The 27,887-nt window shown below is 56.8% G+C and overlaps 7 protein-coding genes across 7 annotated transcripts; 5 read left to right on the top strand and 2 right to left on the bottom strand.

Moving 5' to 3' along the window:
* Nucleotides 1–5,331: 5,331 nt before the first annotated feature.
* ACO1O0_006274 (uncharacterized protein) lies at nucleotides 5,332–8,820 on the top strand (the record flags this gene model as incomplete). Its single annotated transcript, XM_083195668.1, has 2 exons — nucleotides 5,332–5,728; nucleotides 5,786–8,820. The coding sequence occupies 2 exons, from the start codon at nucleotides 5,332–5,334 to the stop codon at nucleotides 8,818–8,820; spliced, it is 3,432 nt and encodes a 1,143-aa protein (XP_083048684.1).
* A 593-nt stretch (nucleotides 8,821–9,413) lies between these two features.
* On the bottom strand, nucleotides 9,414–10,766 carry ACO1O0_006273 (uncharacterized protein; the record flags this gene model as incomplete). The annotated part of the gene is made up of 1 exon (XM_083195667.1): nucleotides 9,414–10,766. One exon carries the CDS (start codon nucleotides 10,764–10,766, stop codon nucleotides 9,414–9,416), a length of 1,353 nt encoding a protein of 450 aa, XP_083048683.1.
* Nucleotides 10,767–15,084: 4,318 nt separating this feature from the next.
* Nucleotides 15,085–18,001, top strand: ACO1O0_006272 (aspartic peptidase domain-containing protein; the record flags this gene model as incomplete). Its single annotated transcript, XM_083195666.1, has 4 exons — nucleotides 15,085–15,191; nucleotides 15,264–15,391; nucleotides 15,445–15,804; nucleotides 15,858–18,001. The coding sequence occupies 4 exons, from the start codon at nucleotides 15,085–15,087 to the stop codon at nucleotides 17,999–18,001; spliced, it is 2,739 nt and encodes a 912-aa protein (XP_083048682.1).
* Nucleotides 18,002–18,462: 461 nt separating this feature from the next.
* On the bottom strand, nucleotides 18,463–20,496 carry TAH18 (NAPDH-dependent diflavin reductase; the record flags this gene model as incomplete). The annotated part of the gene is made up of 4 exons (XM_083195665.1): nucleotides 18,463–19,906; nucleotides 19,958–20,056; nucleotides 20,115–20,290; nucleotides 20,356–20,496. 4 exons carry the CDS (start codon nucleotides 20,494–20,496, stop codon nucleotides 18,463–18,465), a joined length of 1,860 nt encoding a protein of 619 aa, XP_083048681.1.
* Nucleotides 20,497–22,255: 1,759 nt separating this feature from the next.
* On the top strand, nucleotides 22,256–23,817 carry ACO1O0_006270 (RNA recognition motif domain-containing protein; the record flags this gene model as incomplete). Its single annotated transcript, XM_083195664.1, has 4 exons — nucleotides 22,256–22,464; nucleotides 22,794–23,079; nucleotides 23,136–23,396; nucleotides 23,452–23,817. 4 exons carry the CDS (start codon nucleotides 22,256–22,258, stop codon nucleotides 23,815–23,817), a joined length of 1,122 nt encoding a protein of 373 aa, XP_083048680.1.
* Nucleotides 23,818–24,802: 985 nt separating this feature from the next.
* Nucleotides 24,803–26,074, top strand: GCS1 (ADP-ribosylation factor GTPase-activating protein; the record flags this gene model as incomplete). Its single annotated transcript, XM_083195663.1, has 3 exons — nucleotides 24,803–24,850; nucleotides 24,915–25,691; nucleotides 25,754–26,074. 3 exons carry the CDS (start codon nucleotides 24,803–24,805, stop codon nucleotides 26,072–26,074), a joined length of 1,146 nt encoding a protein of 381 aa, XP_083048679.1.
* Nucleotides 26,075–26,583: 509 nt separating this feature from the next.
* CIR1 (electron transfer flavoprotein subunit beta/FixA family protein) lies at nucleotides 26,584–27,490 on the top strand (the record flags this gene model as incomplete). The annotated part of the gene is made up of 3 exons (XM_083195662.1): nucleotides 26,584–26,634; nucleotides 26,695–27,337; nucleotides 27,408–27,490. The coding sequence occupies 3 exons, from the start codon at nucleotides 26,584–26,586 to the stop codon at nucleotides 27,488–27,490; spliced, it is 777 nt and encodes a 258-aa protein (XP_083048678.1).
* Between the last annotated feature and the right edge of the window lie 397 nt (nucleotides 27,491–27,887).

Genomic DNA, 27,887 nt, shown 5'->3' with positions numbered 1-27,887 from the left:
TACCCAGGGCACCTACCCACGGAGGAGGTACGGCAACGGCCTAGTGGCAAACTGGCGAGGGAACGATGTGGATGACATGATGGAACCCACAGGGCCGCAGACACTGGAACAGACTAACAGTGGAACCGTGGAAGAGTGGAATACCGCTGGAAGGGCAAGACTGCAGCTCTGCATCAGTGCAGTCTGCAGTGCTGTAGTGCTGCACAACAACTGCAACACTGACTGCGAGAAGACGCCGGGGGCGCGAAGGGCAAATGGGCTGGGGTGGCTGGAGGCGGGTGCAAAGTAGGGGGACGCCAAGGGCATCCACTGGTGGAGCGCCCCTGGGGCCTGGTAACGGTGGACCGGATAGAGGGGTGATGCCTGAAGGGGGTGTGGAGTGGCGGTCCACGGCGCCGGTATAGAGTGCTGCGATTGGCCTGTTAACTGTCCAGGGCGCTGCTGGTGGAGGGATGGCCCGTCTGTCCGTTGACTTCATTCCTACCCTGTCCCTGTAGGTTCATGGGTCTAGGGGGGAAGGGGCGGGGGGGCCCAAGGCGCTGGGAGGGATGGAGGCAAGGAGGGGGACCTGCCGTCCGTCCAGACCAGATGCCTGGGAAGGTGCACTTCTGGTGCACTTCTGGTGCAGCTCCAGTGCAGCTCAGAGCATGCGGTGCGGCGCTGGGCCGCACACGGTGAGAACCACCACGCCGTCACCTTCGTCATCGCAACCATCGTAGCCACCCGGCGGGCGTCCACTCAACCCACCATCGCCGGATCCCATTGATGGTGTGCGGCGCGAAATATACTAGATACCCTCACGTAGTATTATATAGTATGCAGCAGACCACGAGGACGACCTTCCGGCGCCTCCACATGAACAGAGTGCAGAATGCAGGTGTGCCTCCCACAACGAGGGGTTGATGCTACATTTACCCAACAGTTACCAAGTACTACATGCTACTCGTAGTACTATGTAGTAATAGGAGCTACCCAGGTATCAGGTACTCAATTGCACTGGAATTAGTAAGCCCACCAGCATGGCAGCAACCTCCCGACCTGCGAGTTCGTGGAGGAAGTCGCTGGGTTACTGCTCGGTGAAACCCGGAGGGTCGCACTGGCCGGTGCAACGACACCAGCCAAGAAGGGGGATGCTATCCGGGCCAAGGCCCTCATCCCAGCTGCCTGGTCTGGCCTGTTGTGCACAAGCAGCACGACACAGGTGGTCACCTTATTCAGGTTCCACAGCAGGGTCTCGGATTCTTACTCGGTACTCCGTACGATGTGGTCAGTAACAGCCATTGGCCAGCGGGCGAGGGAAACGCCTGCCAGACTTGTTATCAATGATTAGTCGCTCCAAATAAATCGGGAGTCGATCACATCAATCAATCTACATTTCAAATACTGACACTTCAGGGCGGTCGCGGTTTGCGAGCTGCGACTGTTTCCCTCGCATTGGGCAATTGTTCCAACTGTCCCTGCTGGGCAAGACCAATATTAATATAATTATCGCACTGCCGAGCTGTCGACGACCGTGGGCCGAAAGGCCAAGCCTGATCCCCGGCCAAACATTCCGTCTTTTTTCGATGTGTCAACTCTGGTGGCCTGGTCGGTGGCTTTATCATTACGAGAGGACGAGAGGACTGGGAAGTTGGGATGCTGCGAAGACTGCGAGTCTGCAAGAATGAACCGGTGAACCCACTAGAAATTATCCCCCGCTACTCTCACCTGCCTCCACGCCCCTGTGCCTCCATCACCCATACTCCCCAGACACCCCGATATCGAAGACGAGTATTACTGCCTGGCAGCAACCAGTTCGTGTCGCCGACCATCTCCAACTCGCCACCATCCTTGACGAGACAAGAGGCCATCTCGAGTGCCAGGCCCTTCCAAACAGACTCCTTCGTGCATATTAGCCCATGTGCTGTCTATGCCGTCGCCATGTCCGTCGCCAAAGCCCTGTAGGCATGTCGGCCCAATATTATCAGTATTCAATCAGTCCATCTGAATCAATCAATCAATCAATTAATCAACCGCAGGTTTTGGAGAACTCCATGTGACACGGAGGATCCCGGTCTTCGCTCTCAAACGTAACCAGCCCCCCCCCCCCCCCCCGTCCCGAGGCTCTGGTTATTATCACTAGCACGGTTTCTTGCTCAGGCCTCCATACTGATGGATACAAACGCCGTGCATCGAGTCTCAGACATGCATGGCCACAGACTGACAGCAACAAATACGAAAGGAGAAGGGCCGAGAACTTTTCTTCCCAATTTTCCCTGCCACCATGCGCCACGGCCACCAAGTATTGCTACGTGGTACTCCGGAATTAGCATGATAACGAGAACAGTGTTTGCAGGACGCCGTCCGTGCGAGACACATTTCCGACAAGCTTTGCAGATGGCGCACCCAAGAAGAAGAAAAACACAGATCTCAAGAACGGTGGAGTGGTCATGGAGGGGCGTGGTACCGGCGGGTTGGCACCGCCCATCCTGCCGCCCGCTGTCGAAAATGACAAATTTCTTCTTCATTTCCAAGCTGATGTTGATGCACCTTTAAGTACGAGCCCCGTTCGGTGCTGCGCACAGCACGAGAAATTCTGCTATATTATTACCATGCGCATCCGTAACAATAAGTATGGACAGTTACCGACTTGTACGGCGAGAGCCCGGGTGCGAATGGCACCACTTCCCGAAGACTACCTACCTACTAATAAGGACCTCATCGCTCACCGACAAGGCTTCCCGGAGTCCCGATCTGTCGTCCTTCCGTCACTGACTGATATTCGTCTGGACTTCAGAACCCGCTTGGCCAATGGCCACCTCTGGAGACGGGTAGGCAGTATCGAAGCCACTTGAGCGGCTAATTTCCCGGGTAGCGTTAACTAATACTATAGTATGGAGTAGATAATCGGAGTCTAGCCTTGGATCCCCAGAAATTGATGAATAGGCAAGACGTGGATTTGGGCGGCAGCAAAAGGCTGTGGCGCCGCGACGGAACAGTGGCCTGAAGTGGAGGCCTAGAATGGAGACGGCGCCTAGATGCTTCATACGCAAGAACCCATCGTCGTCGTATGGCCTCCAGCCGTCCCGCCCGCACAAACAACACACACCACACATATTGGCGGTGAGTCGATCCTCGGCCAGCCAGCCAGTGGGCGCTACAACCTAGACGAATCCGTGTTGTTGGGACCATCTGGAGTGCTAGGTATCAATCTGCTTGTCGCATCCCATCTATTATGATTGAGTTCGCATCTCAGCCTTTGGGGTGACATCGCCCAGAAGATCTTGTCCTCTTCCGCGGGCGCAAAGCCTGCAGTAGAGACATGCACCTCGCGTCGCAGATGCAATGGATGAATGCCAGCTGCCTGCCACGTCGCCGTGTTGCTGCAGCCCGCATGCGCGGTTCCCATCCTCCCATCCTCTCATCCTCTCATCTTCTCGACAGTCGCACCCCCGCATCCGTCGGCGATGTCGCGGCTTCGCCCCGGTTACCGACGACCCAATTGACCGGTCGCCGTTGACGCACACCTACTGCACTCTACGCAAGCTGGTGTTTAAAATGCCGAGCCACCACTGTCACTAGTGTGCTGAAAATGAAACCCGTCGCCTCCATCGGTTCAGATCACAAGCGAGGGGTGATCGCCCTCACGTCGTGCCCACACGGGTAATAGATTATTATGGGACGCGCAAGCGCTGTCTAGCCAGTTTATCGGGATATTCTTGAGACTTTGGGGCCTACATACTCGTACTCGTACTGGCGTTTCTATCTGCAAGAATGAAGTCTGTGCAGCATCTGACCGCTACGAGTATTAGTACGAGTACTCGTAAATGGTACTCTGCAGTATTAAAAAATTCTCCTAGGGAACTAATAACCAATACTACCCTGGGCATGGAACCGCCGATGAACAGCGGGCGTACTACTACTACTATTGCCATGGTTGTGTGCCAAAATCATAATCGGCTTTCTGATAATCCAGTTTTTCGGCCCCTCCCATGAGTTCATCGTCTATGCATTAGTACCTGCCTACTCGCTCGTACAAGCACTTATATACCTCTAGGTATAGTACTAGTATGTATTGCACCTGCACGTAAAGTATTCGTAAAAGCAACCCCAGGCAGTGTGAGACAGCAGGCGGCGGCTCTGCATGGCCACGTAATGAGTCCCGGCAATTTGACGTGTATTCGTCCATACGTGCGTATATTACCAGTTTGTTGCAGGTTTCAACTGCAGGTTGCTACTTCCCCGGCCTGTCGGGGATAGAGAGACGTCCACCCCAGCTGCATATGTACCCCTCTCCCAACATGACATCCTTACGTTACTACATACAGATTACCTAGGTGTCATAGTGTCACGCATAATAGTCTAGCATCCTTTGTAGGAGACATAGTACTACTCGTACGAGGTAGTGGGCAGGTTGCTCTGGGCAGCTGGTTGACTAATTGTTAATCTCGACAATGATCCGTGCGTTTTGGTCATCCTCGAGGGGGGTTCCAAGCTTCCTCCAAGGATTTTGTGAGTGGTCTTATTATCCGTGCCTACCCATAATGCAGATTGCAAGTCTGAGTGATTTCCGAATCGGCCGACGGGTGATCCGAAACCTCCATCCTGGTCGTCCGATCCGCGCGCGAAGTTTGTTTCCCGACAATTAGAATTCGTATTGCTATATGACGTGGATATCTGGCTGGGGAATTCATCAATTTCTATTGTGCGGTGCTGTTCTAGACATTTCATGCCACAGCAAGAGCAAAATTCTCTCACACGTTCAACCTCGTGGCAGGACAACTTTGGAGTGAACAGGCAACCTTGACGGTACTTACGAGGGCGATCCCCGTTTTTGAAGGTGCTAGACAAGCTCTCGACAGAGCATAGATTCCTTTCCGAGTAGCCGAAATCTTTCAGGCGGTTGGAAAAGATCTCAATACCCTTTAGAGACCATGTCTATCCTTTTTAATCGTCTTCAAGACGGGATCGCCCGCGTAAGTAAAGTAGGCACCTACCTTGTACATCAAATGTAATTGGTAGGCCGACGTTGAGTTCATGGCATTGACGTAGGGTAGGAGCTTTTGGTGAGGAAGGACCAGTGGCGTAACTCGGCGTTTCATCGGCAAAGCCGCGATTTCGGGATGGCAGGACGCGCCTCGCAATTTCTCTCCGTGTCATCCACTGTCTCGTGTCTCGTGAATCATCCTCCACCACCTCTGTGCATGCCAACAGCTTCCACTGCCGCAACCTCCCGCTTCTGCAATCCGTGTCACTCTAACAAATCCTCAAGCCCGACTCGATACCGCCTTGGCTGTGCAAAGACCGCCTGCACAGTCGCCCTACTTCTGCCTAGTCACCCCCTTCGACTATATGCAACACGCGCCAACTGAGAGTTCAGAACAGCATCTTCAGCCCGGTAACCCTTCCGTCCTCTCCCAAACCTTCCAATATGGCTCCCATCAACACGACCCGAGCGGCCTCTCCCGCCCTCATCGCGCAGGCTCCTCCGGCAGTGCCTCGCCGTTCTTTGCCCCCGAGCCCCGTTGCGATTCGCTCGATGGCATCAATGCCCATCACCTCGACGAGAAGCTTCGCGGCCTGAACCTCGGACCCTGCACCGGAGGCCTTCCTCCTGCTCCCGGTCAGCGCATCTCCGAGTACGAGAATGCCTTGACTCCGCCTACTCCAAAGCAGGCGTTGGGTTTCAGGGTCATCAAGCGACCCGACTCGCAATATGATGGTCCGCAGATTCAAGACTTTCCCAATGGTCAGTACTCTATTTCCCGATACGAGTGGAATGGGTTCATCTGACACTTCATTATAGAGATATTGACCCATATCCTCTCCCATTTGCATCCCGACTCCCATGCTGCGGTGGCGCTTGTGTCCAAGCGCTTCTATGGGCTCATGACGACTCCTCACGCATGGCGAATGGCCTTTCTTCGCTACTTCCCAGCGCACACCGCCCTTGAGACCAAACGTGGTAAAGGCGCCGAGGGTATCTGGCTAGAATCGACGTCGGATGTCATTCGCTCCGAGACCCGCTACTTTGCGCGGCTGACGCCCCTTGCTACCTGGAGGAGCGAATACCTGTTCCGCACGCGCCTCATAAGGAGCCTTGAGCGAGGCAAGCCAAGCACGAGCTCTGGTGGCATCGGGTCGTCTGTCCGCGCTCGACAATCGAGCAAGAAGGCCAGCGCCGTTTTGACCTACAACTCCAAGCTCCCTTGGGTGGTTACCAATATCCATGCCGTCTTCTCCAATGGGAAGAAGCCACCACGGGCCATCCAGGGAGCCTCTGACCTGGGTGTTGCGACCATCAGTGACCCCACTAGCGGCAAGATTGAGAAATGGGGCCTGGAAGACCCCTTCTCCTTTGCCCAATTGGATGAAGTCATGCCCAACCTCGTGCCTTATGGGCTGGGAGAGGGACCGGCTGCTTTGCCCAACGTGATGGATGTCAGCCAGCCTTTCGGCATTCTCGGTGGCGAAGGCTTCCCTGGCGGTCGTGCCTTCTTCCGCGCCGTGAATGAGATACGTGGCCGCTATCTTGGCGCCGACACGGGTGTCGTGGACACTTATCCCGACATTCCGAAGATCCCAGAAATGTCAGAAGCCATCTCTAGTGTTTGGCTGGCCAAGTCGTCGGCTGTTCCTGCTACGACGCAGTCCATGGTGGGGATGCTCACTGGGTCTACTCTCGGTGTCGTCACTGCGTACTCCCTTGGCTCGGACCCGAGCGGACCCAATTACTCGAATGGGAGCATGACCGCTCGATGGGTTCTCAGCCCCGGCGTCCCAATCGTGTCGCTGAAGGTAGACGATAACTACAACGTGAAGCGCAAGGCGACTGGTCGCGTATGGGCTGTAGCCTTGAATGCATTGGGGGAAGTTTTCTATGCGACTGAGACGCTCACCAATGTCTCCAACAATGCAAAAGGTGATGATATCCTCAAGAACGCATGGCACGCTGGTCGCAAAATCTACTGGCACCTTATAGAAGAGACTCGCCGTGTGGCTCGCCTGGATGACTTGGACATGAATGCCATTCGTGGCACCTACTCGCCTCGTTCGCCCTCGGACTCTATGAACTTGTCCAAGGATCAAATGGCCGCTGAGGCGCGAGAGATTGAAAAGTTTCTGCGTTACAAGCCTGCACACTTCATCAAGATTTGCGAGGGATGGGACATGCAGCGGAAGTTAGAAGTGGATTTTGCCAGCGATGATGGCAAGGCCGCTGGAGAAAGCATATTTGTGATCGACTGTGGGCTGGCTGAGAACCACCCGACCTGCATCCAACGATACTCAAGATCGAAGATGCCTCACCAACAGCAGGCGCCGATGCAGGACGAGCCACTCGCCGCGCCTTCGCTGTTCGGGCCTGTCAACGGCGAGCCGGTTGTCTCCGACAAGACCCCTGAGTCGCAATCCCCGAAATCGCCTCCTCCAACGCCCTTGACGCCAGGTGTCGCCACTCCTACTTCTCAGCACGAATGGTCCTGCCATGTACTTCAGCTCAAGGGCCATGCCGGTGCTACCATTACTGCCAGTGCCCTGGACTGCTCTACCCACTCAGCGCTCACTTTGTGGGAGGATCCATTGCATGTGGCGGGTGAGTTGGTGAACGGGACAGTAGGCCAAGGTGGGGGGGAGATACCTGGCCGCAGGGCGCGATTCCTGGTCGTCGGAACGAAGAGTGGCGCTGTTCTTGTGTGGAATGCACGTGAGGATGCCAAGTCGTCAGGTATCCAGCCGGTCCGCATCATCCAGACAGATTCGCCCGAGATATCTTGTGTTGCTACGACAGCTCTATATCTGGTACACGGCGGAAGCGATGGTCTGGTTCAGGCTTGGGACCCCCTGGTCTCCACGACAGATGCCATCAGGACGCTCAATGCCCGGTCTAACGGCCGAGTACCTCGACACATGATGACGATGAACCCTGCCCTCCCCGCAGGTAACTACTCTGCGGTTGGTGCTATTTACCTTGACCCGGACCCTACCGTCCTTCGTGGCGTGGTGTCCTTTGGAGCTTTCATGCGATATTGGGCATACAGCTCGACTTCGAACTTGACGGGTCGCAAGCGTCGGCATAGGCACTCCGACATTCACGGCCGCATTGCCAGCCGCCGCCAGGGCGGCACGAGCTCCCGGTATATTGCTGCCGAAGAAGCTGAACTGCGTCGTGAGAACGAGCAGCGGGCCCGCGAGCAGTCACGCCTCCGTAAACGCTTCGGTGTGGGAGCCTTGGGCGATCTGACAGAGGAAGAGGCTCTTGAATATGCTCAGATGGTGTCTGAAGAGGCCTTCCTCCTGGAGGAACAGCGGCGGGCTAGCGACTCGGCTGCGGAGGCCAGCCTGGACACTGCGTCTTCTTTTAGCGAGACAACCACCGACACTGTGACTCCAGAGCCCAGCGTCACCGGACCGAGCCAGACCGCGCCGCCCATGACTGACGAAGAGTCTGATTACGAGCAGCAGATCCAGGCAGCTATCCGGTTGTCGCTGATGGAGGGCGTCAACGACAGTGGCCAGTCGCCACGGGGTAACAGCTCCGGGGAGTATGAGTTCTCTGTCAAATTCAAGCCCAAGGGTGGCAAGAGGGCCAAGAGCCCGGGTTCCGGATCACACTCGGGGTCACCTTCTACCAGGCATACGCCTATCCCACCCATGGCTGGTATGTCGAGCCAGCCGGGGACGACCGAGGATGAGGACCTAGCCCTGGCCCTCAGCCTGAGCATGCAGGATCAGGAGGACCAGAGTGGCTGGGTCAACGGACAAGGTGGTGTTGAGTACGAGGAATTCCCCACTCTGGAGACGGAGGGTGTTGGCAAGGGCAAGGGGGTACGTCGTTGGTAGAGAATTTCGTGTCTCGTGTGTTTTTCATTCTTCTGGTGGCTCAAGTCGGCTGTCCTCCCGTTAGATTTCTCTTCGAAGCGCATGGTTTCCTCAACCGGGTCGGGCCTGTAGAGAACTCAGCGTTCAACAGGCTAGCTCTTTTAACAATATGGATCACTTCTTTTGCAGTCTTATCCTGGAACACTTTCTTCCTCTGAAGGGGGGTTTGCCACATAATGTCATGTGATGCGAACTGTCTGGTTCATACAAGTAGTTGTAGTGTCTGGACATGCGAGGAGGACGCTTCTAAATGCTGGCCAGATTCCCATCCAGAACCCCAAGACTCTTGCTTTCGTATTCTCCTGCGCTGCCACCAGGTGTCTTGTGACTCGCAGGGGTTTGCGAGGTGACTCTGAGTGTGTTAGGTCTTTGTTTAAGATCTCTATGGGGTATGATTATGCTATTGTATATGCTCCAAGAAACACCAATCGTGCTAGTCCCACCGCCGAAACCATAAATACATACCAAGCCGGCTTGAGCCTTTTGCAAAGTTCAAACAGATAATTCCCTGCCCCCACTGTAAATCATAATTCATAAGTGGCAAGATCCAGCATTTAGATAAAGGCCCAGATGCCAAAGGCGACAGATAGGCCCGCGAAGAGCACACTGGGCCTCACTGAACCCGCCGCATCATCCTCGTCATCCTCGTTGCTATCCTCGTCGTCACTGCTGTTGCTGCTGCTGCCGCTGCTGCCGCTGCTGCCTGTCTCGACGGGGAGATCGCTGGTCCGCGTCCCTTCCGCTTCAAAAGTGGCAACGACGGAATCGTCGTCTAGGCCGTAGGTCATTTTGTTGAAGACGACACCCTGGGGCCCAATTGTGACCAGCCCGGCGGCGAAGGAGGTGGTGAAGGGGTCCGTGTCACTGCCAACGGTGTAGGTGTGGCCGTCGATGGCAATGATGGAGGAGCCGAGGCGGGTGATGGTGACGCCGCCAACCACTGCGTGGGTGATGTCAGAAGCGTCGGCAGACGGGTTGCCAAGGGTGGAACCGTGGACTATGATACCGCTAGGGGCAATGGTAATGATGTCGTCGTCAACGGTTGTGATGGATTTGTCGATGCCTGGCCCGTAGGTGATTGTGGTAGAGTGAAGGACGAGGATGGTAGGGCCAGTGGCAGTGAGGGTTTCGCCCCCAACGACGCGGACGCTGGTGGGGAGGACGGGGGCATCAGCCCAGGTGAAGGTTTTCGAGCCTGCGACTACGGCAGTCCCCCGACCCAGGGACACGTTCTCCCCATTGATGAGTGTGGTGGTACCCTTGGGTGGGATGGTGAGAGTGCGGCCGTCAATCTCTATAACGGATCCCGAGACGGAGATGGGAAGCCCTGCGAGATTGGTGCTCGTGGGGGAGGGTGCAAGGTCGGTGGTGGCCGGGGCGGCGGGCCTGGCGACTGTGACACCCTCGCCAATGACAGCCGTAGGGAAGATGGTGAAGGTGCCTCCTCCAGCGACGACCGTGCTGGTCTGGGTGGGTTTGATGCCGGAGAAGGTGGTGTCTCCGATGACGACATAGTCGGGACCTGCGGTGACGGTGAATGTTGGCTTGGGCGAACGATCAGGGGCGTCTGTGACAGGTTGATTGTCGTCTCCGTCTTTGGGTATGGCTGTGGTGTGGTGCCCCGGCCTATGGAGCCCAGGGTCGCCGGGGTCGGTGTACGCTGGGGGAGGTCCTCGGGAGAAGACAACGGAAGGGTTCTTGTCCGTGGTGACAAATGTGCTCGTGGGGAGAGGTCTTTGGTGGGACGGCCAGCCGGATTCCGCGGGGACTGAGGGATGGGGGAGTGAGGGCTTGGGCCAGGGGCAGTACGGCGTGGTGACGATGGGTGGATAAGGAGGCGTGTAGTCGGCTGGATCGCCGTAGAAGGTGGTGGTTGAGGTGTAGATGATCTCTATGGTGGACGACATCTGGCCGTTCGGGATCGAAATGCATGTCACCTCTGGGATGGGAATAATACTAATAGTTGGCATCCCACAAGTGGTGGCAGCAGCATCGCAAGAGGTCGGGGTTTGGGTGGTGGTATTAACACTTTCGCCGCTCGACGCCTCGGAGCTTGGGATGGCACGGCCATGATGGAGGATGCCTGGGAGAAGGTTAGTAGGGGATTCTTGACGGTGACCTTGTCTGTGTTGCTCAAGTGCTCATACCGCGAGGTGCCGCTGCCGAGGCTGGTCTTGCGCACAGCGCTGTTGCAAACAGCACCAAGGGGGCTCGGGGCCTCATGGTCGATATGATTTGGACTTGAAGAGAATGACTGTTTGCATCTGGGGGAGAAGGAAGAATGCGGTCAGAGGGACGGGGAACCCTGATATTGGCCGTGGAGCAGCGCAATCACGGACAACGGTGGGACTAGTTTTGGGACTTTTGGGCCCGTTGGGACTATCGACATGGGGAGTCGAGGATCGTGAGATTCATGACGTCCCGGTCGAATGACCGCAGAGACCTTGGAGACTCTAGACAACGAGCCCGAGATGTGAGAATGAGGGAGAGAGTGAAGCTGGAGGAGGGTTGAAGTCGTGGTATTACATACCAGTAATACATAGTACTAGTCCGGGTACGAGGACTCACTCCATGTGCCGGTCTCACTCACTGGGATGTGGCGGATGTCCAAGTCCCAGTCCCGTGTCCCCGGTCTGCTGCAACAGAGCGGCAAAGCTGGTGCAACTCACAAGCGCCAAGCCAACCTCAACGAGGGAACGAGGGGCAGCCCTGGGCCAGTCCTTGACAAGTTGACTCCTAGGGCCCTAATAGGCAGGGCCGATTCCAATTTCCAAGCCTGGTGTTGGGCCAGTCTACCGAGTATCCACCAGGACGTGGTAGTACGAGTATTACCCGTAGTTACATAGCACAAGGCTGACTACCTAGGTGCCTTAGGTAGGTATCCGTACTTGGTATTGCTTAGGGCTGTGGTTCGGTGGCACATCCACCATTACGTGCAGTGTTCAAGGTGGAGAGTAGGTTGAGGTGAACAGCCGGGGACTAGGCTATTGGAGTGGGAGGCACTGTTGGTGGCCAGGCAGTTAGGGGAGTACTCGGGCGACTTTGGTTCCAGGTTTGCAGCGTTCGGGGATTTACAGTGGGTGGCACTCGAAGTGGTATAATCGTATCCGTACCTGCCTGTGGCTGGCTGCTGTGCCTGCCTTCCAGGTTGTGCCTGCTGCGCCCAGCAGATTGCGGTGCAGATTGCGCCAGTCTCAAGTTTTGCTCAGCCCCTTGAGATCGCCCACGCCGCCAAGAACTCAGGGACGATGGTGCGAGTATCAAAAGGGCTGCGTGCATGGACCTGCCCGACTGGGGTAGGGGGGAAGTCGGTTTCGCAGGCCGTTTTGTCGACGCCACAAAGCGTCCACCGACAGCTAACAGCCAACAGAGCTGCTTAAACGCCAACGCGAAGTTCGCGAGAGCCGTCAATGGGAACTGCCGTATTATGCCAAGGCGGCATGGTCTACCGGTGCAAGGGACTGCGATGGGCCGACGGCTGTCAAGGTGATGGCCGAGGGCCGGTAGGAAGTCTTGCTCGTTTGCCAGGCTTCATGGGCATGAGTTGACGGCATGTAGTACAGTTGCAAAGTAGGTACCTACTACTATTTAGGTGATGGGACATCGGTAATAGTAGGCACAGAAACTCTATCTCGACACCTTGAAGATGGGCTGGAGACCGGTCAGGATCTCTTCCGACCTAATGCGATATATTGCCCGAATAAATTGGAGACGCTAATACGGGGTAATCCATCGTTCTTCAGACATCCCACATGAAGGATTTAAGACACGGGACCCGAGGCTGAGCAGGATTCAGGGTTTCAGGGACAGACGGCTTCCACGACGGCCTGCCGTGGGGTACCGTTCACATATCTGAGGACGCTGAGACCAGGCACGCTGACGTGGGACGCGCGCCCGTTACAGATTCGTCAGTCTCACCTCCAACGGTGTGTTGTGGGTTTGCTACGTACGTATAATACTGATGGCACTCCTCCTGCCCGCAGTCAGCCATGACCTCAGAGCTGACGGGCCACTGCGGCACAGCCCGGCAGTCGAGTCGATTCAACGGTAATAGAAGTTAGCTCCCGAGAAATGCCCTACGACCCGTGCGGCGAACTCGTGGCGAATTGGGAATCTGCACCTGCGCCCGTCGAGGTAATATCTGTGCCATTGCATAATGGAGCCAGATTGGCGGGATCGTTGGTCGATTACGATACCTGGTTGTATCTGCGTTAGTACTAGCGATAACTGGAGTTGTGAGTGCCGGTACGTACGTAGTACGGCGTGCGAACAGCTACGTCCTGATTCACGGTAACTGATACGAGGGCGCGTCAGCACATCAGCAGCAGATGCTCTTCCACATACGAGTCCTCGTAATTCGTGGCCCCCGTCCTCTTCTGAACGACCAAACAGCAAATGCAGATGGCAAGAGACGGAAAGATGGGGAGCATCAGGTCTGTGGCCTCGGAGAACTTTTGGGCCCAGCCGGGCCACGCGGCAACCAATCTTCACCGGCAGGGTCCTCGACTCCTTTCTTGCTCTGGCCTGTTTGGCGGAACAATTGACCCTGGACCCGGGACTACTCGAGCGACTTGCTAGATGGCACTGATCACTGGACGATTCCGATATGAGCACTGTAATTTATGCCCCGAAGCAGCATCCCGCAGGTGGAGGAGTACTACGGTAGGTACTCCGTACTGGTACGAGTAGAGTTTGTTGGCCGCGTCCTGCTGCCTTCTGACTTGATGCGGACGCATCCTGCGGCGTTTCGTTGGCGGCATGGATGGCACGCCGATCGCTCCTGATTCACCGGTGTCCATGTGGCATCCAAGATCTGCGTGGCGTGGAGGATGGGACGCCCAGCGACGTGGAACGGAGAGGAATTCCTTGCCTCCTTGCCTCCTTGTCTCCTTGCCTCCTTGTCCCCTTTAACTCCTTGGCTCCTTGCTCCCTTGCCTTGGATCACCGGCTGGCTGGTTTCTGATTTTCTGTCGAGGACGATTGAAATGTGCTTGTCGGCATCTTGGGCCGGACATTTGATTTGCTTGGGTCGAGGTGGGTTGCGACTGTGTTGTCCAAGCTCACCTGGTAACAGCTGAGAGTATTAATGCGGGGCAGTAATTTGCGGTCATCTCCAGTGCAGCAGCACCTCGGGCTAATACCTACTATGGACCATAACTATGTACGGAGTACGGACGATTGCGAGTATGTAGGCCAGTCGAGCATTTCCAGCCCTGGAGGTTGCAATGCCCACTGTCCACCTCGGTGTCCAGCGGTCGGCATTCCAGCGTTCCAGGGCTGCCCTCCATTGTACTAAATCCCTGCCTGCATCTCGCAAGCTGCCCGCCGCCTGCGGGAAAAGGGAAAAGCCAGGACTTGCGCCCAGGGCAGCGACTGACTGGGAAAGGCTCACCAGGGGCTACGAGTACCTACTACTAGCTAGCACTACTATGTAGTATTGCGTATTAGCCATCCGTACATAGTAGCAGTGATATGCACTCGTACGAGTACGGATACTCGTGGAGTCGTGGACTCGTGGTATCCGTACTGCTGCTGCGGATGGCTGCACCACCTCAGCCATGACCCAGCCACTGGCCAGTGGCCACCGACCACCGACCACCGCACCCATGGATTCCACCTTGACTGCGACACTGTCTTGGCTCCCCCCTGTCTGATCATGGATCCTATCCTGGGATCCCACGGCCCACCGGCCAAAGCAGGACTCGACACGGGCTGCCATGCTGCCATGCTGCCATGCTTTCTCTGCCATGCTCTGCTCTGCCATGCTGCCTGCCAGCTGCCCTGCCAGCTGCCGACTACACCCTGCTGTTGTCCTCGGTCGAAACTTGCTCACTTCAAACTCCAGGATCCTCCACCAGACGACGGCTTTTCCCTGAGCCCAGGGCCGACAGAGACGACAGTGGTCAAGTGATATTGAATTCGACGGCGTGAGACGCCTGCCGGCGCCCACATGCACCCGTCGACGGTGCTGTTTCCCTCCAACAAGCGGTCCCGCGTCTCGATTGTCCGTGCTCGCCTCACCCTCTCGCCAGCTGCTCCATCGTTCACCACATGGAGTCCACGATCCCTCGGTCGAGACATCCCGACTTGAGGTGACCTTTTGTTGCCTGCGCCATTGACCCGAGCTTCAACGCCTGGCTCATGGCTCCGACTGGGCGATCCCGACCAACTCGACCAACTCGACCAACACGACGACGACCCTCCGGCCCTAGTATCGACGTTGCCATGTCACCGTCCACGTCCCTTGTCACCGTCGCCCTCGCCCTCGCGGGATTCGCCGGTGTAGCCCAAGCCATGACGCCCTCCCCTTTTGCGTTGCCCGCCAACGGCTGGTAAGTCTAAAAGCCCCTCCAACGTCACTCGTGCCAAGCATGTTCGGTTGAATCCACTCTAATCGCGTATAGGGCTGGCATTGACGGGAACTGGTCTACCATTGAGTTCTCCTTGGGATCTGACTCGGACCCTGTCCATGTGCTCATTGGCACCGCCCTCTCCGAGTTCTGGACGGTTGGCACAGGCGGATGCTATCCAAGTATGCCCTGCCCCCCCTCCTTGTTCAATCGTCCCATACTGACCGTCATCTAGAGGAACCTCACTGCTCCGATGCCCGTGGCGGCCTCCACAGCCCCCAAGAATCGGATGACTGGCAATCTATGGGTACCTGGGAGCTCGGTCTCCAGCATCTAGGATACGGTGGAGCCGGAGACTATGGACTTGACCGCATCACATCTACCAGCACCATCCAGACTGGCGCCGAGTTTGCCATGGATGGTGTGCTGATGTCGGTTGTCAACACCACTGACTACTTCCTTGGCCAGTTCGGCGTCGGCATCACACAGGGTAACTTTGGCGACACTGTCGCCAAATCCCCCTTGACCAGCGCGGTCGAGACCTCTGGCCTCATCCCCAGCTACAGTTATGGCTATACTGCTGGGGCCCACTATCGTTTGTTTTATCCTCCGTCCTGTCCTGGCTCTCACCTGGCTAACCATGCACAGGAAATATGCCGGCGTCCGCTACGCTGGGGGGGTTCGACGCATCTAGATTCAAGACCCATGATACCGAGTTCACGGTTTCCAAGAAAGACTCTCTCCTTCGGACCCTTGTTCGCGGAATCCAAGTCAAGGCCGATGGGACCCAGGCGGCCCCCGAAGACTGGGGGACAGATGTCAACGTTCTTTCCGGCTGGAACGACTCCTTTACCGCTCTCATCGATACGTCAACCCCGTTTCTCTGGCTCCCGGATACCATCTGCGACAAGTTTGCCCAATCGCTGGGCCTGAGCTACGACCAAGAAATTGAACTCTACAAAATCTCCAACGACCAGTACAGAGATTACAGGCACCCCGAGTCGTACACATTCACATTCACCCTGTCAAGCACGGACAACAATGACGATTTGGGCGATCCCCTGAACACGCCGGGGGTGCTCAACATCACCCTTCCCATCCGGGCACTTGTCAGCACTGTCGAGTACCCCTTTCATAACGAGGCCATCGAATACGGAGCATCCGCAGTCCCTTACTTCTCCCTCAGAAAGTCTGGCGACAACTCGACATTTGTTATTGGGCGCTCTTTTCTCCAGGAGACATACCTCGTCGCCCAATATGACAAGGCGGTCTTCTCCATCCACCAGGCCCTGTTTCCCGACGACCCAGTGAGCAACGCGGATATTGTTGCCATCGACCAGCCTCCGAACAGCCCCTATCCTCCCCCGTCCTCCTCCAAGAAAGGAGGGCTCGGTAAACCCGAGATTGCCGGCATCGCTATTGGGGCGTCGGCGGCCGCGGTGCTACTCATTATGGGGTGCTGGTACTATCGTAGACGGAAGACTGCGCCGGTTAGGCGGTCCTCTAGGTTTTGGGCCGAGGGGGTGGATTTCGAAACGGCATCGGCCGCTGGTTCTCTCAAATCCGGAACTTCTGGGAGAACCTCTCCTTTTGGCCGTATTCTCACGAAAATGGTCCGATCGAAACGACCCGCAGCGCGCTCCCAGAGCCGCACAGAGCAACAGGGCGGCCAACCATTCGAGGCGCCTAACCACGAGATTTACGAACTGCCCGCGCCTCCCCAGTTGGTGGAGCTTAGCGGGGACAATGGCGATAATGGCGACAATGACGAGGATTCGGCAGACGAGAGGGCTATTATTGGGTTTGACAGGCAACAGATGAGCCCCTACGACCAGGCGCGGTTGAAGATCGACAGGCAGCTGGCTGGACCCCTCCCAGCGTACTCGCCACCTGCTGACGGGGTCGCTCCGCCGCCAGAGAAGGATGGGTATGTTTATGAACAGCCAAGGCCGGTGCCACCCGTCCGCGCTGAGTCTGTACCGCCATTGTCTCCCAGCTCGAATGATTACTCGGGCAACTCGGACTCGCTGCAGGGCTCGATGGGATCGGTGGTGTCCCCGATATCTCATACAACGAATGGAACTATGAGTTGGGGGGATGAACCATCACCGGTAGCTATGAATGCCCCTCAGCTTCCGATGCCGATGGGCCTGGGGGCTCGTTCCCTCTCCGATCCCCACCGACGTGCACCCGATCAGTCAGAGTCTGATCGGGCCCCCTCGCCGCCTGGTGACTCTCCACCCTCATCTTCGCTGGCCCAGAGAACGCCCATCGATCCATCAAGAGTGGTCTGCCTTGGCCCCCTCCCAGACAACTTTCAGCTTCTACACCAGGTGTCTCTCCCGGAGATCCGAGGATTCGTTCGTCAAGAGGCCAGACCGCCCATCGACCCATCAAGAGTGGTCTGCCTGGGGCCTCTCCCAGACAGCGTTCAGCTTCCACACCAGACATCTCTGCCTGAGATCCGCGGATTTGCTCGTCAAGAGACCAGTCCGCCCAGCAACCACTCGAACCCCACAACCTATGAGGACACGCTAGGAAGCAACTACACGGAAGAGGAGGACCGTTTGGCGGAATTGGTGACTATGGCCAGCCAGTACGGGCAGCAGCAGCAGCAAGGGACGACGAGGTGGCCCCTGGAGACACAGGGCTTGCAGCGAACCCAGTATTCACCATCCAACCCATCGCCCTACGCGGACACGCCGCAGAGCCATGGAAGGATCGACGGGATGGAATTCATCCATGTCCCGCAGCCGGCGGAGAGGAGATACAGCTGGGAAGAGGAACGTTAATGCCTCCCACTGCTGGCGGAACCGGTGCCTCGCCCGCTCGAGGCTTCCAGATTTTTTATTTTTATTTTATCGGCGGATATAATTCACATGTGGGATTCACGGGTTCACACAAGGAAGGTTGGTGCGACTTGTTACGGCGTCGGATTATGGGGCTTGGGTAAAATACGCAGGGAAGCGTGTTGGGATGGCCCTGGAGTACTGGATCTGAGCGCTATGTATATGGGAAGCGTTGTGCTTATAACATGGTCGAACACATCTACGTTCACTTCTTTTTCTTTTCATATCGCGTCCTTGAAGATAGAAATCAAGACCAAATTCAATATGCCTTGCGGTACCCAACAGCCTATGGATATGTGTACCCTTGTAGCGTTAGCTCTCCCCGATGCTGGTCTAATCTATCCCAAATGCTATTGAAGAATGTCAACATGGACGTGTGCCCTGTATATATACACTCCGAGCCATCACCAAATCTCCTGCCACCACGTCAGCGCTGCCAGCTCCTTCTCCCTCGCCTCCCTGTCCCCGTGCCCCTCCTTGTACGGCTCGAAGACGGCCTCCTTGCACGCATCGGCCATGCGGGTCGACCCGCCGCACACGGCAAAGATGGCATTCTGCGGGATGAGCTCCGCCACCAAGGCGGCCTCGCGCTTCACGAGGTGCTGCACATAGACCTTCTGGTCCTGGTCGCGCGAGAAGGCGGTAAAGACCCTGAGCCTGCCGTCGCGCGCGAGGGCCTCCCACTCGTCCTCGAAGAAGTAGTCGGCGTGGCGGTTGCGGTTGCCGAAGAAGAGGTACATGGGCGCCGGGTCCGGGTGGGAGAGGCGCTCGCGGACGAGGCAGCGCACGGGGGCGACGCCGGTGCCCGTGGCCATGGCGACGAGGGGCCGCCGGGCGTTGGACGGGCCGTGGATGGGGGACAGGGCGGGCTTGCGCGAGACGCGCAGAGTAGAGGGCGCGGGGAGGGCGGCAAGGTAGCGGGAGCAGAGGCCCTGGCGGGGTTTGCGGAGGATGGTGCGGTAGCGGACGAGGGCGACGAGGAGGTCGACCCTGGTGTGGGAGGAGGAGGAGGAGGAGGGGGAGGAAGGTGGTGGTGAGGAGCTGCTGGATGCGGGGCCACCGCCAGCCATGCTAAAGTCGCGGCCGCGAATCAGGGGGAAGACGTCGAGGAGGCGGTGGGCAGGCAGGCGGACCGAGTGGAATTCCTCGAGGACCTCGAGGATGCTGCGGCGACTGCGGGTGGCGTAGTCGAAGTACTCGTCAATGAATTCGAGCTGCGTGAACTCGAGGAGGCGCTCGCGCTGCTCCTTGTCCTCGGCGAAGTAGGAGAGACTGCGGAGGAACGACCGGCGAGGAATGGCAGTGATGTCGATATTCTCAAGGAGGATGTTACGGATGGTGCAGGGTTGTGGTGCAAAGAGCCCGCGTGGGAGGGATGGGCAGGCGGAGAGGTCTAGAGGTAGGTCGGCGACTGCTTGCCAGCCGAGGAGAGTGATGAGCTTGTCGACGTCCTCGGGGAAATTCTTGGGGTAGATGGTGAGGCAGTCGCCTGGATTACACTGAAGCTGGTCGCCTGATTCGCGGCTGGGGATGTCGAATGATACTAGGCGGACATCTTGCCAGTGGGTAGTTGGTGTCAGGCGCTTGTTCTCTACCAATGTGGCTGTCCAGCCATCTGGTACCGGGAGGAGCCTTGAGGGTGGAGGGCCGGTCTTCAAAGGCTCTGGATCGGGCTTCCCCTTGACGCCGTTGGTGACGTTTTGGATCCTGTCAAGTGCTGGGCTCAGTGACCATCGTGGCGGTAATATGGCATCGTCTGGTATAGGCTCGAGGCCATCCGGGTCGGGGTATTTCTCCAGAACGTGCTCAAACAGGCGGTTTGCCCAGCTGGAAAAGGCACCCTCGATGCTAGGTTGGTGTCAGTACGTGACGGCGGCGAGATTTGCGGGATACACTCACCCATCTGGGAACTGCTCATCTGCCTCGGAGTTCTCGAAGAAGGAACTGGCACCAAGCTGTTCCAACCGGCGGACGAGTTTCCGGGCCGCCCAGTTGAATCTACGCAGTGCATCTGGTGTCAGCAGGCTCACAGCACGAGGGAGCGAGTTCTACCCACTTGACATATGTGCTGTCCCCTAGGCCAAAGCAGGTGTAGTTCATCTCGCTCAGACACCCAGGGGGCAGCCTCTTGCGCAAGAGCTTTCTCCAGAAGAGCAGCGAGTTGTGCGGCATGTCGCCCTGGCCAGTGGTGGAGATGACAAACATAACGAGCTCATGCTGCAAGAGGGCGTTCTAGATAGGTCACTGGGGTCAGTCAAGATGCATATATTAAGTGATTTAGGACTTGTAAACCTCACCATGTCTACAGCGTCAAGCTCGTCAACCTGGACCTTGAAACGCAACCTCGTGCACAGCCGGCCCAGCTCCTCGGCCATGTCCTGGGCGTTGCCAGTCTCGGAGCCATATAGAACGAGGACGCTTCTGTCCATGGCGGCCATTTTGCCAGCCTTTGCGTCCGTCCTGATTTGCTAAGGTTGATTCTGATTCATCGGACGGCGAGGCGACCGGGTACAAGGGACTAGAGGATATCCAAGATTGCCCGCAGCGGTTTTTACGTCTTTTTAGTGTGTCTGGGGCAAGGTGTATGGATCCGCCGATGACGGGGGGCGGCTTTTACTAGCGTCACGATTGCGTGCAGATTTTGGTCTGGTAGATCTTATCAATCTCTTGCTCATATAAGTACAACGCCTCGACCTCCGATTATCGAGTCGATTCCGAACCCACAATTGGAGCTATACTTTGAACCGGCTGTCAAGTGGATTGGCGACCGAATACTCCTTAGACAGATTAACTTTTTGTTTACCCAGAATGCACATGGATTCGACACGTTGCAGGAGAGGGAGACATATCTCTAACTCCTACGGAGTAGTCGCTTTAAAATGACTTGGGAGTCTCGTTCAAATTCATGGATGCTCTAGTCCCTCAGTTGCGTTAACATTGTTCTGGTCCAAACCGTGCGAGGCACCCGAACGTCATGTCATGGACTTGGGCGGCTGGCCGCATCTTCATGTGTATCCTGCTGGGCGTACAGAATGCTTGTGAATCCCATCCATGAAAGAATACGAGCGCGATTGCACGTATCGCTCAAATGCGCACAAATGCGCCATGTTGTTGAGGGCCAACAAGCATTACCAGCACCTGGATTTTGCTGCCTGAGGCGGCATAATGAATGCGCATATTGGGGCACGGGCTGGCGAGTTGCGCCTGCGCGTGGTCCGGCGAGTGGTGCAGAAGGGGCCAACCTGGAAAACTGGCGTGACACTGGCACATGGTCCCCTCTTCCTTCCCTCAGTAGCTCAAAGTATTTACAGGTGGAAGCAGCGTTGTATTGGAGTCACATTGTTCCTGCTAGGATAAAAGAAGCTTCAATGGGCCCTCTCACCGCTCACCCAAACGCAAATTTCCACCGAGTTTGACACCTAACCTGGCATGACTTCACAGCGTAACACTATAAATTCATCTCCAGGATCGGAGCTTATCTCTTGCATCACCTCCGGCAACCTGTCTAGCGAAAGCAACAATTTTCATTACCCTCAGACAAAACAATCAGCCCGGTGAGTTCTATAAATGTGGCCGGTAGTAGGGGCAATTCTTTCCTGTTGTTATCGCAATCATCAAGCCTCTCATGCCCCAGTCGCGAATCGTGAATCACAGGGAAGGTTCGAGCGGATCGAGGTGGAAGCTTGGAGAAGTTGGAGCTGTCGAGACCCTCCCCAGAGCCCAGAAACAGTGGGACCCCCGTGCTGAGGGCACCCGGAGGCAGCTACGACCCCTGTTCGTCATTCGGCCACGCAACCACTCAAACAGTTGGACGGCACCTGCACTGCTGGCTGCACACCGCGCCAAAGCAGGTGCACACCTGCAAGCCTCTGGCTGCCCAGGGTCGAAAAAATATTTCAGATTTCGCGACTCCCAGCTCCCAATCTCCCCTTTTCTCCCCCAACACAACTCTTCAGTCAATTTGTGTCCCCGCGCAACGCTCGCCGTCTGTCTAATCTCATCCTGTGTCTAGGGCACCAAGCTACCCTGATCAACTTCCTCCCTCGATTGCTCACGAGTTCGATACCTCCCGAACTTCCCCCCACTCACCTTTCGAACCACCTAGGTGCCTCCACCTCCCGAGTTCGAACGTCATAACCTCAAGACAAGACCTTGGTCAAGTCCTCATCTCCCATCCACACTTTCAATCCCGTCATCATGTCTGCTGCCGCCCCTGTGGAGAAGGTCTCCGAGACCACCGTTAATGACGTTGCCAACACTCTGAGCAATACCACCCTCAATGACAAGGCCGCCGCCAACGAGGCCGCCTCGGCCAGCGCTGCCGAGGGTCGCCGCCTTTACATCGGCAACCTGGCCTATGCGACAACCGAGGGAGAGTTGAAGGACTTCTTCAAGAGCTATCTTGTGTGAGTTCATCCCAGTTCCCATCGCCATCCTCTCAAAACAACACTGTGTTCCCTTGTTGCATATCATCACACACCCTGCTGTCAAAGCTCGAATGCCCGCCGTACCAAGGGTGTCACATCACTGCTACGGTTGGATGGATAGTTCTGGCGCCACGTGAGCTTTATCTGATGCCACAAACTTTTCACCGATCTGGTATCCTGTCCTGGGATAGTCAGCCGTTGTTCTGCCCTCCTGGCGATGAGCTATGACGCACATCCGATACCTTCCCGACACATCCAGCTTTTACTCACAAATGCGTAAAATATGTGCTAACGATGCTATGAATTAGCGAGTCCGTCTCAATTCCTAAGAATCCCCGCACCGACCGACCTGTCGGCTACGCTTTTGTCGACCTCTCGACTCCCACTGAGGCCGAACGTGCTATCGAGGAGCTCTCCGGCAAGGAGATTCTGGAGCGCAAGGTCTCCGTTCAGCTTGCCCGCAAGCCCGAGCCTGCTGGAGAGAAGGCTGAGGGTGAGGGTGCCGGTGCTGAGGGTACCCGTCGCCGTGCTTCGGGCCGTGGCCGTGGCCGTGGCCGTGGCCGCAACGGCCGCGGCGCCCGTGCCGCCCGTGGTGTACGTCGAATCATCACCACCGAAACGCAGCAGCTACTAACATGTTTCTCTTGCAGGATGGTGCTGAGGAGAAGAAGGAGGGCGATACTGCCGAGGGTGCCAATGCTGGCACCGTCGACGCCGCTGCCACTGACGCGGCTGACGAGGTTCAACCTTTGACCGACATCACGAACAAGAAGGACACGACTAACGAATACTTCAAGACTGCCCATGCCCAGCAGCGCCAGCGCCGTGAGCGTGGCCCCCCTGCTGATGGCATCCCCTCCAAGACTAAGGTCATGGTTGCCAACCTGCCCTACGACCTGACCGAGGAGAAGGTTAGAACTCGGTGATTGCTTTTTCAACAATGTACCCCCGCTAACGCAAAGACAGCTTGTTGAGCTTTTCAAGGAGTACCAGCCTTCCTCCGCCAAGATCGCCCTTCGCCCTATTCCTCGCTTCATGATTAAGAAGCTGCAGGCTCGAGGTGAGGCTCGTAAGGGACGTGGCTTTGGTTTTGTTACCCTTGCCTCCGAGGAGCTGCAGAAGAAGGCTGTCGAGGAGATGAACGGCAAGGAAATCGAGGGACGTGAGATCGCAGTCAAGGTGGCTATCGACTCCCCCGACAAAACCGACGAGGAGGCCAATGCTCCTGCCGAGGAGGCCCCCCAGGGCCAGGAGAACGTTCCTGAGCCGGCCGCCCCCACCCCCGCCACTACTACTGCCACTACCACTGCCACTACCACTGCCACTGCCTAAGGTAACGGCACGCAGTTTCAAGAGGTCAATGACTCTCGACCTCGCAGCTGAGTACGCTTATGATATGGCATGCGATTTGGACGAATTTCTTTTACGGCAGATGGTCGCTGCACACGATTCGATGAGGGCTTTTCTTGGCCATAAATGAGATCAAAGAGACTTGCACAATAGTTTGAACTCTTAGATCTCGTGATTGGCGTTTCCTTGCCCTTTACCCTTTTTTGACAATTTTTAATCTGTCCACGGATTGGAACCAAGATTCAAAGAACGAAAAAAAAGTGCTCAAGCCCTCAAAAAGTTGTATCTGTATTTTCGTTTCTCCGATGCCCTTCAGCCTGGTTGTTCATTAGCTTGGGTTGGAGGTCGGCTGGGGAGAGGAATTTGGCGCAATCGTTAATCAAGGGCCATATTGACTGAAGAATTGCTCTCCTTTGCCATGTGACATATTCCGTCTAAGAAAACTACTACTAGTAGGTATTAGACCGTGGCCTCATAGGCGTTGGCTATGGGTGTGTGCTCATGAACTGATTTTTGATGTGCGCAACTTACTCTTTAGCAAGGCGCGAATTGATGTTTCGCCAGTGCATTTCACACTGGGGCCAACTTAATGTAGAAAGGGTTATAATACCGACTGCCGTACGAATATAAAACCGCCTGTTCGAACTTTGTCAATATCATCATACTACGAACAGACGTTGATCCAATTCACCACGAAGATTACTAGTGGGGCAAGGGAGGAGGATTCGACAAAGGCAGGCGACCATGCCAGGCTGGCAGGTGGCTTGATTTTTGCCCGTCGGCGTCCGGGGGGTTCCAGATTGGCCCCCTGGAGCCCGCTTCTCGAAACTCCAGCAGAACACACCTCAGTACCAACCAACGCCTATTGTCTACCCCTTCGCGGCCGCCCTTGATGCCCCCCAACCTTACCCCTTCTACCTGAGCCAGGCATATTTAGTCTTCTTCGCCTCCGAAAAGACCGCCCGCGATGGCTTCCAAGGCCATGTGGGAGGTTGACCCCGAGACGCGGTCCAAGGTGAGCCATGTGCCAGGCTGATGACGGGCTGATGGCTTGCTGCTGACACGGGACCTCTTCGCAGCTGTCGGCTCTCCAGAAGGAGTCGAGCAATAATGTCTGCTGCGATTGCAGCGCGCCGTCACCGCAGTGGGCGTCGCCCAAGTTCGGCATCTTCATCTGCCTGACGTGCGCCGGCAAGCACCGCGGCCTGGGTGTGCACATTTCGTTTGTGCGCAGCGTCTCCATGGATGCCTTCAAGGCGATTGAGATTGAGCGCATGCGACTCGGCGGTAACGACGGCTGGAGAAGATTTTACGAGCAGCATCCGAGCATCGACGCGACGGGGATCACATGGGACAACGGGACCGACCCCGACCGCTACACGGGCGAAGTTGGGGAGGAGTGGAAGGAAAGGCTGACTTGCAAGGTCGAGGGGAAGGAGTACGTCCCCAGCGAGAAGAAGTCTACGCCCGCGCCGGTCAAGAAGCCCGCGCCTACGAGGTCTACACCGCGCTCGGGGACGCCCCTAAGTGGCACGGCGAGCCGCAGCGAGAGCCCTGGTCAGGGAAGCGGCGGAGCTGGGGGCAAGGTCAAGGTTGATGACACCTACTTTGCCCGTCTCGGTGCGGATAACGCCACGCGCCCCGACAATGTCCCCCCCAGCCAGGGCGGCAAGTATGGTGGCTTCGGCAACACGCCGGGGCCCGCCTCGCAGTCCCAGGGCTCGATACCGACCTTTGACGACGTGCAGAAGGACCCCATGGCGGCTATAACCAAGGGCTTCGGGTGGTTCACCTCGACGGTAAGCAAGACGGCCAAGAATGTCAACGATGGATATCTGCAGCCCGCCTCAAAGCAGGTATGGCCAGGCCTATGTTGTTGGGTCTATACCTCGTCACATAAGGCTGACACTATTGACAGTTTGCCGAGAGCGACTTTGCCAGGCAGGCCCAGACTACGGCCGCGCAGTTGGCCAAGCAGGCACAGCAGGCGGGCAAGAATGCGCAGGAGGGGTTCAGCCGGTTTGTCGAGAGCGGCAATGAGGGCGGCGGGCCTGCGCGGCCGCGGGAGACGATGGATGAGAACCGCCGGAGCTTCTGGGACGACTTCTCGGGGCTGGCGGAGCAGAGACAACAGGGCAACAACGCCATCGGGACGAGCGCGATGGGGATGGGGAAGAGCAGGAGCGGGCCGGCTGCGCCGAAGCCTAAGAAGCAGAACGATGAGTGGGATGATTGGTGAGGGCGGACGCGCGGGATGTGTACGTAGAGGCTTGCATACGAGTTGCTTGGAGTATATGGGGCGTCATGATTGGGAGCTTGGGCGTTGGGATACAATTGATTCCGATTACATAGGTAGTCCAGGTTGTCCTTGTCTGCCCCTGTCTGTCTTTTGGTGCCTGTACGATGCAGGTATGCGTACTATGCGTACTAAGCGATAGCATTGCTATTTCTCGGCGTCTTGTCCGCTGGCGACGGGCCAGACCGTGGGACGTACAGCTTGAATCGGCTACCTGGGTTGGGGCGCCCCACCGAACTATCGTCTTCCGTGCCGGAGAACGGCGTTGGGCATGTTCGGTTGGGTGGTCGAGGACGTCACGTGGGGCTTGGCCCGAGGTAGGAGCCGGGCCTAGCCGGAATCGCCCATCGCCAACTCCCCCACGAACGATTCCCCATACCAACGACGCAGACTCCCTCCGCAATTCTTCTTCCTGGTGACGGATTGCTGCCGCTGAGCAACACATAATCGCCATGTCTGCGCTACGGATCCTCGTCCCCGTGAAGCGGGTTATTGACTATGCGGTAAAATCCACCCACTGCCAGGTCCGGGCCCCAGAGAACACACCCTGACGCAATGCACAGGTCAAGCCCCGTGTCAACAAGGCCATGACCGGCGTCGAGACCGCCGGGGTCAAGCACTCGATGAATCCATTCGACGAGCTCTCGATCGAGGAGTCGGTCCGCATCCGCGAGAAGAAGCGCGCCCCCGGCGGCGTCGAGGACATCTGCGCCATCTCGGCCGGCCCCGCCAAGGCCCAGGACATCCTGCGCACGGCCATGGCCATGGGCGCCGACCGCGGCATCCACGTGGAGCTCAAGGAGGGCGAGGAGATGGAGCCCCTGACGGTGGCCAAGATGCTCAAGGCGACGGTCGAGAAGCAGAACAGCAACCTGGTCATCCTGGGCAAGCAGAGCATCGACGACGACTCGGCGCAGACGGGCCAGATGCTGGCGGGCCTGCTGGGCTGGGCCCAGGCGACGCAGGCGAGCAAGGTCGAGTTCGGTGAGGGCGACACCGTCATGGTGACCAAGGAGGTGGACGGCGGCGTCGAGACGGTGCGGGCCAAGCTGCCCATGGTGGTGACGACGGACCTGCGCCTCAACGAGCCGCGGTACGCCAGCCTGCCCAACATCATGAAGGCCAAGAAGAAGAAGCTGGACAAGATGTCGCTGGGCGACTTTGGCCTGCAGAACGACAAGCGCCTCAAGGTGCTCAAGGTTACCGGTGAGTGGACTGGAGTTTTCTCCGGCCCTACATACTATAATACGACCATGATGGCTGACAAGTGCCGCAGAGCCCCCGACCAGGCAGGGCGGAGGCAAGGTGGAGGACGTGGATGGCCTGGTGGCCAAGCTCAAGGAGCTCGGTGCCCTGTAGAGGTTTCTTTCTCCAATGTAAAGAGCTGGGAGCAGCGATGCTGCACGTATATAGACATGGATACAAAACTATTGCTCTAAGCCGAGCGTCGTTTCTGCAGATGCAGCCATGATGCACAGGACAAGCTGGAACTGACAAACTGGCCGTATCACATTCCAGACGTTGGCAACTACAGACAGACAAAGCTAAGCCACCAACTACTGCTAGTACTAGTATAATAGTACCGGCATGTGTTACTGTACGCGTATAAGCAAGCATTGATGGTAATATGTAGGCACTAAGTGCTTATTACTACTACTACGTTCTTAACGATACCAGGATGTATCTACGAGTAGTAGAACTGTATATTTGTCGATTACAGAGTACGGGGGCCCCTCCACTTCCTTGGAACTTCCCC

The sequence above is a fragment of the Amphichorda felina genome, assembly GCF_050947745.1.
Source record: "Amphichorda felina strain 45539 chromosome Unknown scaffold_6, whole genome shotgun sequence".
Classification (NCBI taxonomy): Eukaryota; Fungi; Ascomycota; class Sordariomycetes; order Hypocreales; family Bionectriaceae; genus Amphichorda; species Amphichorda felina.
The sequence above is the reverse complement of the archived record's forward strand: the minus strand, read 5'-3'. Positions and strand labels throughout refer to the sequence as shown.